Source organism: Papilio polytes, unplaced genomic scaffold, assembly GCF_000836215.1.
Source record: "Papilio polytes unplaced genomic scaffold, Ppol_1.0 DF823923.1, whole genome shotgun sequence".
Lineage (NCBI taxonomy): Eukaryota > Metazoa > Arthropoda > Insecta > Lepidoptera > Papilionidae > Papilio > Papilio polytes.
In genome coordinates this window covers 3,411,310-3,426,196 of record NW_013525281.1, presented here as the reverse complement: position 1 = coordinate 3,426,196, position 14,887 = coordinate 3,411,310, and the positions used below count along the sequence as shown (strand labels likewise).

Genomic DNA, 14,887 nt, shown 5'->3' with positions numbered 1-14,887 from the left:
ACCGCCGGCGACACCTCGCCCTCCACTACTGCACCACATGCACACCACAAACACACGTCAGGATACACAACGGAATAGCACTCCACCAAACTGCCTTAATAGGCTTTGATAGAGGTTAAATCAGTCTCTGATGTTAATGGTGATGGGAATCAAATCAATGTGAGGCAATCTGTTGCTCGTGTCCCCTTCTATTTAAAAGCACGTTGCCAAGTTGTAACAGAAAAAAAGGGAAAGATTTGTATTTTTGTTTGTATTGAAATAACTCTAAGACTACTAGACCTATTTAAAAATATTTCATCAATTTATAGTTACGCTATCGCTTAACATATTCTAATCTGTACTAATGTTATAAACAGGGTAGGATGTGTATTTTTCTATGTATTGAAAGAACTCAAAAACTACTGGGCCGTATTCCAAAATGTTTACATCGGTATCAGTGAGTAACATAGGCATTTTTTTTATTTTCTCATGGACAGATTCGTGGGCGAAAGCTAGTAAATAATAAATACTGACTGCCGGTGAGGGAGTGCGTGGTGAAGTTGTACAGAGCGAGCGCGTGTCCGGCGTTGTTGTGGGCGGTGATGCGCAGCTGGTAGTGCGTGGCGGCGGCCAGCCCGGTGACGCTGAACACGCGCTCCGTCGCCTGCACGCTGTTCGACACCAGCCGCCACTAACACAGATTTATGTAATGAGTAATAGGAGATGGTAGATTTAAATATACCTGGACTGTGACAATCTTTGTAAAATACTGTATCATCTTATTAATGAATAAATGAAATGTATGTGAGACATAAATATCTCTTTTATTTTTCTCCCAACGTTGTCATTAATTTTAGACACTCAATATGCCTTTTTTATTCATCTTTTTGTGTCTTTCTTGATTTATGGTTCTCTCCAAAAGACACTTTTGTAGCTATTTCGATCAAAATATACTTCTTAGATATTTATACTTTGCTAGGTACTATAATAATTATGGTAAAAAAACTTTTCTTCTTACCGGTGTTTGACTTATTTCCCTATATTCAATAACAAAGTATAGTATTCCACAGCCACCATCTCCCCAGGAGTCCAACCAAACCGTTACCGTTGTCGTATTGAGCGTGATCATCTGTGAGTGTTTTGGTTTCACGGGAACTGGAAATAGAAATTTCAATTTTAACTTTGACTCGCAGAGATTGTTATCCCGTCTTTTTGTGGTTCTATCACATCAGTTATTAACATCTTTGTCAACATTAAATCAAAAAAATATATATCCAAACAAAATCCAAAGAACTTAACTTAAATAATTTATTGAATAATGAATGTACTTCATGTCACATCTAGTTTACATATACGATGCAACTCAATAATTAGTCTTGTTTTGTAAGTAAGTTTACAACACTACCTACATTTAGATGATATTTTAAACAAACTCTCGTATGCTTGTAATCTTTCATAAATGTTGTGTTTAGTATTAATTACCTTAAATAAGTGAATTGTAAATTTTTATTAAGGTTAATAAATATTCTTAAACCGTAAATCAGTCTTTCATGAGTTGGTATAGTTGTGAATAAGAATCTTTTTAAACCCTGATTTTATACTGTTTCTGATTTAATATTATTCTTGTGTATAGTCGGAGAAACTGACGGTGTTCCATCTTCAAACTTACAATCGTTTGAAAATTATGAAACGAGACACGACACAAAAACTAATTTAACGCAGCTTATAAATGTGTCTGTATGAGAAAAAGGCGGTTAGTGATACAATTTTAGTTTCTTTTTTTCTATCCTTTCGTTTGTACCACTTACTTCTATCTAATTAGTTAGTTATTTGTAGGAACAGACGAAGTTTGTCTCTTTGCAAGGAGAAGGCATTTTTTCTGAAGTGAAACACCGCGGATTTTCGCAACTGCACATTCCCATGATTTTTGCCGTCCACTCGGATGATGCCAAGGGGTCGATAAACGGTGCATGATAATTCCGTGTAGTGAAGAAAGGTTGTAAAATAATTTAAAGTAGTAGTAAAAAAACTGACCAGTGCCCTTAGTATAGGCATGCACGATGTCACAGGGCAGGCCAGTACCGATGCGGTTGAAGGCGGTGATATAAAGCTGGTACCGCGTGCCGCACCACAGGTTGGGCAGAACGTGCTCCGATGTGCCCGCTTCCACTTGCAGCTCCTCCCAGTCGCCGTGCTCGCGCTTGTAGTTTATCACGTACCCTGTGCAAAGGAAACAAGAAAAAAGTCAATACCAAGAATTTACTTAAGAGCTTGTAACCAATTAATTGTCATCATCTTTAACTGTTTCTTCTATGCTTCACCCAAGTAGAACATTTCTTTAGGAAGTAAAAGTTAGGAGAATCTAAAATATATGTATGTAGGATTAAGATTTTAAATGTTTTTTTCTTAAAGTTTATTTTTCTGTGTTCTTGACATATTTTTAGTGAGAACAAAGATATAAGAGGTAAGATGAAGGACAAAAAGATGTTTTAAAAAAATGTAATAAAATATAATCAAATTTAAAATAAGACGAAGTTTTACTATAAGTGCCAACGAGCATTCACAAGTATGTACATTTATAACAGACCTAAGATAGGGCTGCCTCCGTCCCCCTGGTCACTCCATTGTAGGTGTAGCGAGTCCGCGTAGGAATCGACTACGGCTAGCACTGGCGGCTGAGGAGGCACCTTCACTTCCACACTGTAAGTCACGTCGTCACGCCCATGAGCATTCTCCACCGCACACGTGTAGTTACCACTGTCCGCGTACTGTGTCATACTGGAAAGGAATACAAAGATGTTAAAGCACATTACAGAGATACTCTGGGTAGACGTTACATAGATGTTGTGGTTAGTAAATATTACCTGATTATCAAAGTTCCGTCATTGCTAACGTTTTTTCTCAAAGTCGATTCCAGTACTGCACCGTTCATACTCCAAGTGGTAGATGGTGTTGGTACGCCAACTTTGTTACACGACAATGAAATATTTTCCTTCCATGGGGTAACTATACTACGACTGAAGGAGGTAATTCTTGCTGGCACTGTTGATAAAGTTCATTCAATTAATTACAGCATCAAACAAATCAACTTAAACAATATACTCATCAATTTGAGGGTCAAATACCTGAGTCTGATGGCAAAACAGTAACAACTCTGGTCGCTTCACCCTCCCCAAGTCTTGTAGAAGCAGATACCCAAAATTGATGAGTCCCTCTCGGTGGGGATCTCGCGGTTTCATGTGATAATGTACTCGGAGACAGCATTCGTTTATGAGTACCTTCCTAATAAAACAAATACATCGAAATTAACACAAATAACATCTTAAGGGCTTGTCCCATCAAATTGTAAATTGTCTGAAAACAACCCAATGTGATAAAAACATCAGATTTTGCTTCCTTATCTTGTCTGAAGTCATTTTTAAGCTATCTGAGTCTCTATCAGCTAATGGTGGGACAGGACCTGATATCGTACATATTAAAATTTCATCACTTACTTCTCGTCCATCTTCTATGACACTCATATACAAAGTATATCCAACTAGAACACCATTAGGTGATGTCGGTGGAAGCCATGAGACAAGTATCTTGTTGCGTGATGAAACAACTGCTTTGATGTCAGCTGGAGCGGAAGGTACTGGAAAAAAGAAACAAAAGTAAGAGAATATCGTCTAGCATTTTTCCTATTGATAATCGGTATAGTATGTACTCAACACATCTCTGTCAGTTATGATATCCGAATTCACTCTCGCATCACGCATCGTTCACTCAATCCATCCGTACGATCAACGGTCTTCTACCTTTGGAGCTATAAACTCTTATATGGATTGCAAATTAATCAGTCGATATATAAATCACTAGCTGTTGCTAGCGACTTTGTCCACGTGAAATTAAGTGCCTATGTTACTCAGCGATAGGTACCTTATCTTTTAATTGGTGAAAGAATTTTTGAAATCGTCCCAGTAGTTTTTGAGTTTTTTCATTACATACAAAAATACAAATCTTTCCTCTTTATAATATTAGTACAGTTAGATATAGATTATAAATATTACCATCTTCTTCAGTCTGACAGTAAACAGGCGCAGCTCTGACGCCATCACCAGCAGCGGTAAAGGCACAAACAGTGACAGAATAGTTTGTATATCGTCGTAGTCCTGACAACGTCGTATGGAGTGCTGATATTTGCTTTGTAACTGCATCTTCTACCCCTGAATATTAAATTACAGTTTAGCATTTTTCATATTATAAGGTGGCAAACGAGCAAACGGCCACCTGAATCCGCTAGAATGGCAAATCAACCGTTGCCCGTAGACATCCGCAATTGCAGATGCGTTGCCTACCTTTTATAGACGGACGAGACGAACATAAAGAGGATATTATAGTATGTACCATTAGTATTGATTTTTGAACGAAAACACGTAAAATGACCCCTACCATTGAATGATTGTGGTAGTAGTAGTAGTGGTTGGTAGTTTTTTTTATTCGTTTGTTTTAAATAATGTTTTTGATATACGTTACTTACCATACCAATCCGTGACAGGTGCATAAGTGACCCTGTATCCCTGCAACACTCCGTTGCGCCCTCTGACGGGAGGCGGTTCCCACGTGACTCGCACCGACTGCGAGCTCAGCGCCGCGCATTGTAAGGATCCGGGAGGAAGGCTTGGCACTAAAAAGACAAAACATTGCTATTAACAAACTGGTAAAAACTGCTATTATGGTTAAAATCATTTTTCAAGATTATTTCATCATATTTTCAAAGCTTGCGCGGAACTGAAATTAAAATACCGCACAACTGTTTAGTCTCGCTTTGTTTCCTGACAGCCTTATTTGTAAGGCTGCTAGTGTTTAGATGGCGGTGCGCACACTACTCGATTTACAGTTGATCAACTAAACAGTTGAATTGGATGAAAACAATCGACAATCGACAACATTTCTGCGATAGTTTATTCCAAAGTGTGGGCCTTATCTACACTTTAATTTTAATTTTTTCTCATTTTTTAGTTAAAAAAACTTTAAATAAAGCTGATGAAAGCTTCTAAACATTCTCATATAAATATGCTTCGTCAATTTGTCTCGATTTAGTATTACCGTCTTCCATAGTGGTGGCAGTCGTGGGCGGCGAGGCGGGCCCGGCGCCGCGGCTGTTGTAAGCCTGCACTACCACAGCGTACGCGGTGTGTTTCTGCAGCGCGGAGAGCGTAGTGCGCGCCCGCGCTGACCCCGTGCCCTCCACAGTTCGCACCGTGTACGACGCCCCGCCAGGACCGCTCGCTATCAGGACTGAACTGTTGCTATTTAACTGGAATACAGGAAAGATACACTTCGTTAAACACCTGAACTTAGTAATTGATTAAAACGCCAATAACCTAATGGTTTGGGGTACGGACTACCGATCTTGCGGTCGAGGTTTCGAATCCCGACGGATTTGGATTTGACTATTGTCGTGAACCATATCCTGGCACAAGCCTAGCGTTTAGTTGGATTGGTAAAAGGAAATATTAGTAAATTAACAAACATCTACTAATATTATGAAGAGGAGAGATTTGTATTTTTGTTTGTATTTAAATAACTCTAAAACTATTGGCCAATTTTAAAAATTCTATCACCGTTAGAAAGGTAATTTATCTGTAAGTAAAATAGGCCATATTTTCAATAATTTTTAATTTCACGCGGGACAAGTCGCGAGCAACAGCTAGTATTTTTAATAAAAAAAAAGTATTTTTAACACAGTCAAGCATTTTAGTCCGATATAGGGTTCTAAGAAATATGACGAAGATCTATCGAAAACCTGATTTATAGGGCGATTTATTAGTTTTTTACACTGTTATAATAAGTGTAAGTCCAATATATGGTATAATATAACCAACACGATAATCTTATAATATTGTAAAACTTACTTCTTGAAATCCTACATAATAACCGAGAATATTTCCGTTCCATAAATCCTTCTGCGGCGGATCCCAGCTGACGATTAGCTCCGTAGAACTTTTAGGCTCGACCCTAACGTCCAACGGCGGGCCACTCGGAACTGTAAGCAAAGAAAATTAACTACTGCTAAAACAATTTACAAGAACAGCGTAATGTATTCAGAAATGTACTTGCGTTCGTGGTTTAACAAGTTTTATGTATGCCAATGAATAAATAAATAAAATACCATTTAATAGCCAAAAACAAAAAACGAAATTTTCAAAGTATATTAATTAAATGGAGAAAAAAATATTGAATAACTCGGTTAACAGCTTGCTAGTGGTAACAATAAATATCACCCTAGATTTGAAACCCATATGGTCTAGAAACTGCAATACTTCATACTAAATACCATAAATAAATAACACAAAAATAAAGTAAAAATATCTCACAATGGGTAATTATATGGTCTGGACATAATATTACCTTCTTCAGTAGTGGTAACTTGTACAAGTTGGCTGGGCTCGCTCTGACCGAGTCTGTTCTCGGCAATGATGCGCAGATGGTACGAGGTCGCCGGCTGCAAGTTCTGTACGCTCGCTGAGGTTACACTTCCCGGTACTATCACCTTCTGAGGCGTTGTCGGCCATGGTTCTGGAAGTCAACACATATTACGATACTCTATTGTTATCTTCAATTTTCATATTATTCTCTTTTAACATCTTACTTCTTATCTTACCATCTTACTAATATTATAAATGAGAAAGTTTAGATGGATTGATTAGATAGTTTGTTAGAGTGTATAGCCTAAATGGCTGAAGGGATCTCGATGAAATTTGGTATAGAAGTTGAATATAGTCTGGAAGAACACATAGGCTACTCACTTTTGTTTTTGTTTTATTCCACGAGGACGGGGTCGTGGGCGAAAGCCAGTAATGTGTTATTCATAGATATTTGAGATATTACCTGGTGCTTCCTTGTATTGTACGATGTAATTAATAATTGGACTATTTCCTGCATACGGTTGTGTCCACGATATTTGTATTGATCTCGATTGTTGATCTATTATTCTGATATTTTTTGGCATTTCTGGTACCTGAAATACGATAATTACGAATAGTGTACCTAACTTAGTAGTAACAGACTTAAAGGAAAATAAAATTTAGTTACATTTTTAGGCGTTCGGTCATACTCAAAATCGTTAATTGACCACTAAAGGTGGGCTTGGTATAGATTAACGAAACTTAATCTACACTAAGATAGACCACTTGTGTCATTGCCGTAGTTAGAGGTGTAAAATTTCCTTGTAAAAAGAGGGAAATTATGTTATTGTTGCTTATTCATTACATTACCTCTTGAACAACGAGGTGTATAAGCATTTCGTCTTGTCCGTATGCATTGGATGCTCTACAAGTTAGCGCGCCGGTATCTTGCCTGTATGTCTGTAGAATACTCAGCTCTGAAACAAGTCCGTCATCAAGAACTTGTTCACGTATTGTGTATCTGGAAACAGAATTGTCAATTAAAATATGTATTGCGTTTTAATATTTTTAGGGAGGCGACTTTCTCTACTCTATTCTTGACAATATGAAGGCCCTAAACAAGTAAAAGAAGAGATCATAAAGTAGACGATCAAACTTTAAAAGTTAAAACAGACTACAATAGGTACATGCCAAAGCCATCATAACCTATCTTTTAAGACAATAATGTACAGTTGCGAAAGCTGAACATGTGTCTTGTAAGAAAAAAGATCGTTTAGTCTGTCCAGTCATTTATGCAACTCATACAACCTTATTGGTTATTTGTAAAAAGAGGTAAGTTTGTCTCGTTGCGAGGAACATCTCATTAATTCTGATAGTGGAACACCGCGGATTTCCGTCATTGTACCATTATCTAGGGTTACATTATTTTGATCGCTATTACCTTTGATCTAGATGGTGTGCTATCGTGTGATGATGTGGGCTCCTCCAGCTGACTTCTAGTGGAGCATCGCCTGAAGCTGCGCATTGTAGGTGCGCCGCCTCGCCGGCCGTCACCTGCACTGTTTTACTCTTCATAGGGAACCGCGCCGGCGCTGAAATATATCACAAGCTATTATTACACGGGAGGTACACAGCCGAACAGAAAATTTAGCTGCGATGAAACTAACTACAATAGTGTATTACACCCCAAAAGGATTTAACGTAATTCACATGTGTACACAACTTTAGTATGAAAGAAACTGCTATAACATCCAACGAGACTTCTAAAATCTATCTGTATTCATTTTATCATTTTAAGCCTCTCTGATGACGTGCATCGTTATGCGTCACGTCAAATAATACTCGTACGCTTCTCACTTATTGGAAGAACATTATTAGTAAACAAAAAGTCGATCTGTCGCAACACAATAGCGGCATATTGCGAGACTATAAGTTTCCGCTTCGACGCGCGGCTTCCGACATTTCCCGTACAGCCAGTCAGCCGAGATTCGCAAACAACTTAAAACTTGTCCCATACGAACAATTAAGTCCTCTTTATAACTTATTGTCACGTTCAAACTTGTTGGCTGCGTCAGAACCTTAGTGTAGATGTTGATATTTAATGTAACTTAAGTATTTCCTTATTCCTTTCTTTCCCGTTAAAAATTCTGAGTGTCGTTAGAGTTTATAGATGTTTTGAAATCATTCGCAAATAATCATACATAAACTGTATTATGGGCGTCGCTACAGGTGGCGGAAGAACGCGAAGAAAGTGCACCCTTTACAGATTCCAAAAAGGAAAAATAGTTGAAAACTTTGTTAGTGGTAACCCCCTTAGATCTAGCTTAGATCATCAGCTAGCTTCGCCCAAGGTCTGAATATTAAGGTTCCATTTGAAATAACCATAAATTATAAGATTACGCAAATATAAACCATTATAAAAAGATTATAGAGACGTAGATAGTTAGATAAAATATATAACCACCCTATAGAATTATAAGGTTAATAAATTACGGAGGGATGTTAAGTACCCGAGCCAACAAAAGGGATTGTAGAGTGGTCGTAAAATTGACTTTCTCTAATGCTTTGTGCGTTCAATACAACGATAACTCAGCAATTCGGCGAACTACAGGAAAGCGACGAGGAATTCAATAGAAATAAATGGAATGGCACAGCTGCGAAGTATAGAAATTTTACACCTTTATTGCTTTGAAATTATGTCAACGGAGACTAAAATTATTTACGATCTTCAGTTTTATTAAATCAAAGACGAAAAGAAAACTGACCTCTGTGAATTGGAGTTAAAACCAGATTAATTAAAAATTCTAATCTTACTAAAGTTATAAATGCGAATGTTTAGATGGATGGATGTTTGTTAGAGTTTGTAGCCTAAACAGCTGAACGGATCTCGATAACATTTGTCATAGACGTAGAGAATAGTCTGGAAAAACACATAGGCTACTAATTTTTATTTTTTTGAACTCCACGCGGACGGAGTAACGGACGAAAGGTAGTAAATAATATTTCTTAGTAGAACTTTATGATTTTTTTCCTACACTACACATACACTTATGATTAATATTACGAAGTGATAAACTATGCTTTTATCACTTCGTAAATAACTAGGGCGTTCTGGAAAGCGGTAATGACATAAAAGAATTTTCATTCGAGTTCCAATAACAGGTCGAATAACTTTGTCGCCTAGATAAAGCTATGATGGATTCCATACATTTCCCCCGTTATTATAGAATTCTCGGCCAACAGTTGACACCTTCCACGTCGCATGACTCTTGAATTAAATAGAACTAGGTATAAAACTGTTTCATTGAACCAAAGCTTCTATATACTTATTTTATATGGAAGAAGTTTTCACGTCGATGTTATTGTCGTTTCAATAATAAACTTCAAAAAAATTGCTTACTAAATCCAAATACGGAAAAACATCTTACCGTTAACTTTTAGAAATATCAACTTGCTGAGACCAGCGCCGATGTCGTTCCTCGCCTCACAAAGGTAGTGTCCCTCGCTATCTTTGGCGACGCGCTCGAATATCAGAGAGCCGTTGTCAAGCACCCTGGAGCTGCCCTCGAATAGAAAATCTTTGTATTCCCCCGGCGTGTTACCTTCGAATATAAATAAAGTTATTACTCAAACGTTACGAATTCAAACACCATAGTAATTTATTAAATAAAATAACAATGTAATAAATAAATAAAATTATTTATTACATTGTTATTTTTTACTTTATTGCAGATTGTCTCTTCTGTTTTTGAATTTATTTTTATTTTTAGTAGTATAAAAATAGTCAGACGAGGTCCTTGCTTTTTTACATCAATCCACACACAGCCAGTATGTTGTCAAAGATCGTGTAATCCTTAAAATAGACGAGTTCATAGATGAGTACGGAGTTTAAGGTATTATGTGTTATTTGTTAATCTTTCAACTTACCTACTGCTTTCTTCCACGTAATATTTGGCTTCGGATATCCGTCAGCTTGGCATTGCAACGTGACGTCTTGGCCGGCCGCTACCGCAATGTCGTTTGGCTCCAGTCGCCATCTCGGCGGCACTGTTCACACGATCGTGTAAAGACTATTAATGTCAACAATATACCAAAATTTACCATAAACTGATGTTAACTAACAACAAGATATCTCAATTTTGGTAATAATTGATTTACATCCCTAACTTTTGTTCCTAATTTCTTGTAGTGTTCGTATTCATATTTTAGCCTTTTTTAAGATGTGAATTTCTGTTTTATAAGATTTTTCATAATTATAAATAATAAAACATTATTTATATGGGTGATTAAAGAGTTTGTAGTCTAAATAGCTGAAAGAATCTCGATTAAATTTGGCATAGATGTAGAGGACAGTCTGAAAAAACAAATAGGCTACTTCCTATTTAAATCCATGCGATCGCTAGTTTTTGTATAATTATGTTCAAGAAATACAACATACTTAATAACAGTGTAAGTAGAAATGACAAAATTACCATTAACAGTAAGAGGTACTGTAAAACGTTCGGATCCTGCGATATTGGAAGCTATGCAGGTGTAATTTCCGCTGTGTAATGATGTAATATGTTCGATAACGAGCGAGGCGCTGTATTCATCCATCCTACGGGTGATTATGCCACTCGGTGCGTACGGAGACGATGTCACTGGTTGTCCGTTCTTCTCCCAACGAAAAGCTATCGGAAGATCTCCTTCTAAAATCTGACAGGAGATAGCCGCCCTCATGCCTTCTCGAAGAAGATTTGTTAACGGCTGTATGGGTAAGATCTTTGGCTGTACTGAAAACAAATAGATATAGAATTAATTATGTTAATTTAGTTAATTCGAATTCATTGTTTGTGCTGACAAATTTTTGCTAACACCAGGTTTCCATTACTCGAGAAACAAAAAAAATTACTTCGGCAGTGTAAACTCATGCTGAGAGGTATAAAATATTGATTTTTATTTAAAAGTGCAGAATGTTCTTAAGTCTACTTTACATAGAATTTTGAATTACCCACTAAAAGGAGACTTTCATAAGAAATCCTTTTCTCACTTCATTTCTTTCTTTAAAATGCTGCAGACGATAAAGGTATTCTAATGGTACACTAATGCACCATTGTTGTAGAACTTAAATACATTTTACTACCGTTTGTTTAAGTCTATCACACGCTTTGGTAGACGCCATGTTGGTTTTAATACTGTATTATAAAACCGTCAACTAAAACACTTTGAGATTCAATCTAGATTTATACGCAAGTTTTATTACTCTATTAACCGAGAAACACGGGACGCTATAAGTCCTGGGGATGCCACAGGAAATGCGCTAAATTGAATTACGTTGTCCACCCCTGTTAGATACGAGAATTTATGTAGGCTTAAAAGAAAATCAAGGTTATATGACATTATTAAACCTTATAAATGTTGAACCTTAGAAAAGTTCAAATTATTATCAATCTATACTATTATAATAAAGCGTAAACACACACTTCTTTGTTGCCTAAGATGTCAGCAATTACAGCATATTTTTGAAAATTTCTTGCTTTAATAAAAAGCCCTACACTTACGATACGCTTTGGACTATATCCACGCTATTGAACTTCGGGGGTAATTAATTTAGAAAAAACCTTTATGTGGGCAAAGAACCATAAACGACAGGCTGCCAACATTAAAAAACAAGGTTATTAAGGTAACGGTAGTTACGATTACAATTGACAACTTTACAAATGTGAAGAATAAAATAAAGTTTTTATAATTTCATGCGGATGAAGCTGCACGGGTACAGCTAGTAACTAATAAAATAGACACGAACAACGTATAATACTGTGGTAAAGATCACAACTCATACAAAGTATAATGGTGCAGTTTCTGTATAAACCGAAAAAAACTCGAAATTGATTTACCCAAACAAAATTCAATCCGTATCTACTCTAGATGACGGTAAGGTATAAACAATAGTAACCGCTAAAGAATACTGTATTGTTGTAAAAATGTGTACAAGTGTCTATGTGTACAAGTGTTTACGTGTACAGGTGCTAACTCACCAAGTATTTGCACTTCTACATCTCTTCTAGCGGCATGCCTCTGTCTGTTGGAAGCTTGACAGGTGTATGTACCAGCGTCCTCCCCACGTTGAGTTTGCTCCACCACCAATGTGCCGTTGGGGAACACTTTTTGCCGTCGATTGAGTGGTAACGTTTGACCATCTTTAAGAAAAGAAATATTTTTTTCTATAGTTAATGAAATACCAACAACGTTGCCAGATGTGTACAGATAAATACTGCGAAAAAATATGCAGATTTATTAAAACATATCGAAACATAAGTAAGGAGACAATAAATTTAACTGAGCGAAAGGCAGATTTAATTATTCCATGCAGTCTTCTATAACAATTCACATAACGAGAAAGTAACCTGAGTTTTAATAAAAATATTTTTGATAAAAGCCTTAACCTCATTTATACGTGTACGAATTTAAAAGCTACAGTCAGTTAAATACGATTTTCCACAAAAAAAATTGAGTCAAATTTTTTTGGAGGGACCTCTAATTAAAAAGTTAATCTCTCGCTGCCTGCAAGGTACGCCTCTTTAATAATATTGAAAGAAATGTTTTCGACACAAATTATTTTTATGGAGTCGCGTGCTCGTCTGCTGAATATGTGATAACAGTTTGTTCAAAGTTTTAATTACAAATTTCTCTTGGGTAATAAGTAGGTACAAGTTTCGTCATTTTATGTGTTTCATATTCATTAAAATAAATGACTAAAATATCATTAGCAAACCAATTTTAACTCACATTGTTAAACATTTTCATATTGTGCGATATTTTGGTTTGCTTCGGAATTGTTGAATATTTCCCACGTATCTAAATAGGTACCTACACATCGCGAAAGCTAGCTTTTTCATATCTGTTTGCAACTTTAATATACAAAAATACAAATACGAATTGATACATACTACTAAGTTTTGTTTTACATTTTTATGGTAATTACAATATAATTGTAATCATCGTTCATATATCTTTTTTTTTAAATTGCAAAAACCAGCGCTTAACCACTATCCCACCTACACCAAGGTGAAGATGTGGTCGAAGGATGGTACGCGCTAGTTTAGTAAGTATCTGGTCTATAATAAGATTGTCTTCCTTAACTTTGTAAAATATAAGGATAAACAAGCAATAATTTTATTCAAGCCATGGGAGAGTAATATTTTCCTCATTCAAATTGAATTTAAGTTGCAGACTCTTCACGCAAAACGAATTTATACCTTGAGATATAAAACCCTCGTTTTATGTACGAGTTGTTCAACAAACTAATTGAAACCATAAACTTTTAACGTTTAGCCCTTAAATTAGATATTTATATACTTACTTTTATATTTATATACTCAACAGAATGTAAGAAATTGGAGTTTTATTAAATTACTTGTGATGATGAAATATAAAAAGCGTATTAAAACAATCTTTTTTCACAGTTAATAACATTTCTAGTCTGATTAAAAACTGACAAATTTCACAAAAAATAGGTGGCATCTTAAAAAAATAAATTTAAATTAAAACGATAAAAGTTGGCTTTAATATTCAAATGTTTGTCAAATAAACGGTTCAAAATACTTGAACTATTTTGCGTTGCGAAAATCTTTAATATTTTATCAGAGTGAAGTATAACACAAACAACAATTTGCACCTCGGCAAACAGTGGGGCAGATAAATCACTCAGAATGCTTACCTTGCAAATATCCAGCGGGAAAGGGAAGGTTCGCTTACCTAAGCTAAACACCTTCCCTTTACTTAATTAAGAAGGTTTCCCCAATTTTATACTTTACGTGAGTATTCAATTACATTTTTGGTTATTTTGCATCAAAAATTAAAATTATGATTTGGTAAAAGAAATGAATGCAAACTAAACCAGTGTTGTTTATTTCCACTGTATGACGTCCCTCTCATTTTCTTTGAAACAGACGGAGATGGCAATCTAGTCCTTATACATATGCGATAATAAAAGCTACAAGAATACAAAATTTAAATACTAACCTCGTTCCCACGTGATGGATTCAATAGGATAACCGGCGACAGGACATTTTATATTCAAATCACTTCCAGCTACCGCAGTCACTTTGGGCATTTCCCGAATATAAGGTAAGCCATACACGTTCACTCTGGCTGCGTGGCTGGCTTTACCCGCCGTATTGCTGGCAACACAAGCGTACTCGCCGCCATCTTGTTCCGTCACACGACTGATGTTAAGATGGCTGACAACGTCGTCTTGGAGCGTAACGTGTTGACCGACAACGAATCTGTTAAGAAAATAAACATATTAAAGTATTCATGTACATTTTTTTACATCCTGTGAAGTTACAATTTTCGGTTTTGTGCACATTTTTGCTTGTAACTTAGCGAAAGAAAGTAAATGCAATTGGATTTTTCCGTGTAGCATTAAACTAACAGTGGTAGAGCCCGCCCTAACATTTTCGCACTGTAGGGCCGGCTCGCCCAGTGCAATACCACGACCACACAGAATACAGGCGTGAAGTGGAAGCAATTCCGCG

General features: G+C 36.3%; 1 protein-coding gene across 1 annotated transcript in view; it reads right to left on the bottom strand.

Annotated features, from left to right (window-relative positions):
* The window catches only part of LOC106102100 (Down syndrome cell adhesion molecule-like protein Dscam2), a 108,837-nt gene that overhangs the window by 4,268 nt on the left and 89,682 nt on the right, over nt 1-14,887 (bottom strand). Inside the window, exons 12-32 of the mRNA XM_013281509.1 lie at nt 14,373-14,635; nt 12,386-12,547; nt 10,841-11,140; nt 10,296-10,415; nt 9,797-9,970; nt 7,810-7,960; nt 7,239-7,389; nt 6,853-6,982; nt 6,373-6,540; nt 5,877-6,007; nt 5,068-5,278; nt 4,499-4,645; nt 4,029-4,184; nt 3,474-3,613; nt 3,105-3,261; nt 2,844-3,021; nt 2,567-2,757; nt 2,014-2,199; nt 998-1,134; nt 514-670; nt 3-28 (exon numbers count right to left, since the gene is read on the bottom strand). Coding sequence (XP_013136963.1) covers nt 3-28; nt 514-670; nt 998-1,134; nt 2,014-2,199; nt 2,567-2,757; nt 2,844-3,021; nt 3,105-3,261; nt 3,474-3,613; nt 4,029-4,184; nt 4,499-4,645; nt 5,068-5,278; nt 5,877-6,007; nt 6,373-6,540; nt 6,853-6,982; nt 7,239-7,389; nt 7,810-7,960; nt 9,797-9,970; nt 10,296-10,415; nt 10,841-11,140; nt 12,386-12,547; nt 14,373-14,635 — 3,436 coding nt within the window. The remainder of the gene's footprint in view (nt 1-2; nt 29-513; nt 671-997; nt 1,135-2,013; nt 2,200-2,566; nt 2,758-2,843; nt 3,022-3,104; nt 3,262-3,473; nt 3,614-4,028; nt 4,185-4,498; nt 4,646-5,067; nt 5,279-5,876; nt 6,008-6,372; nt 6,541-6,852; nt 6,983-7,238; nt 7,390-7,809; nt 7,961-9,796; nt 9,971-10,295; nt 10,416-10,840; nt 11,141-12,385; nt 12,548-14,372; nt 14,636-14,887) is intronic.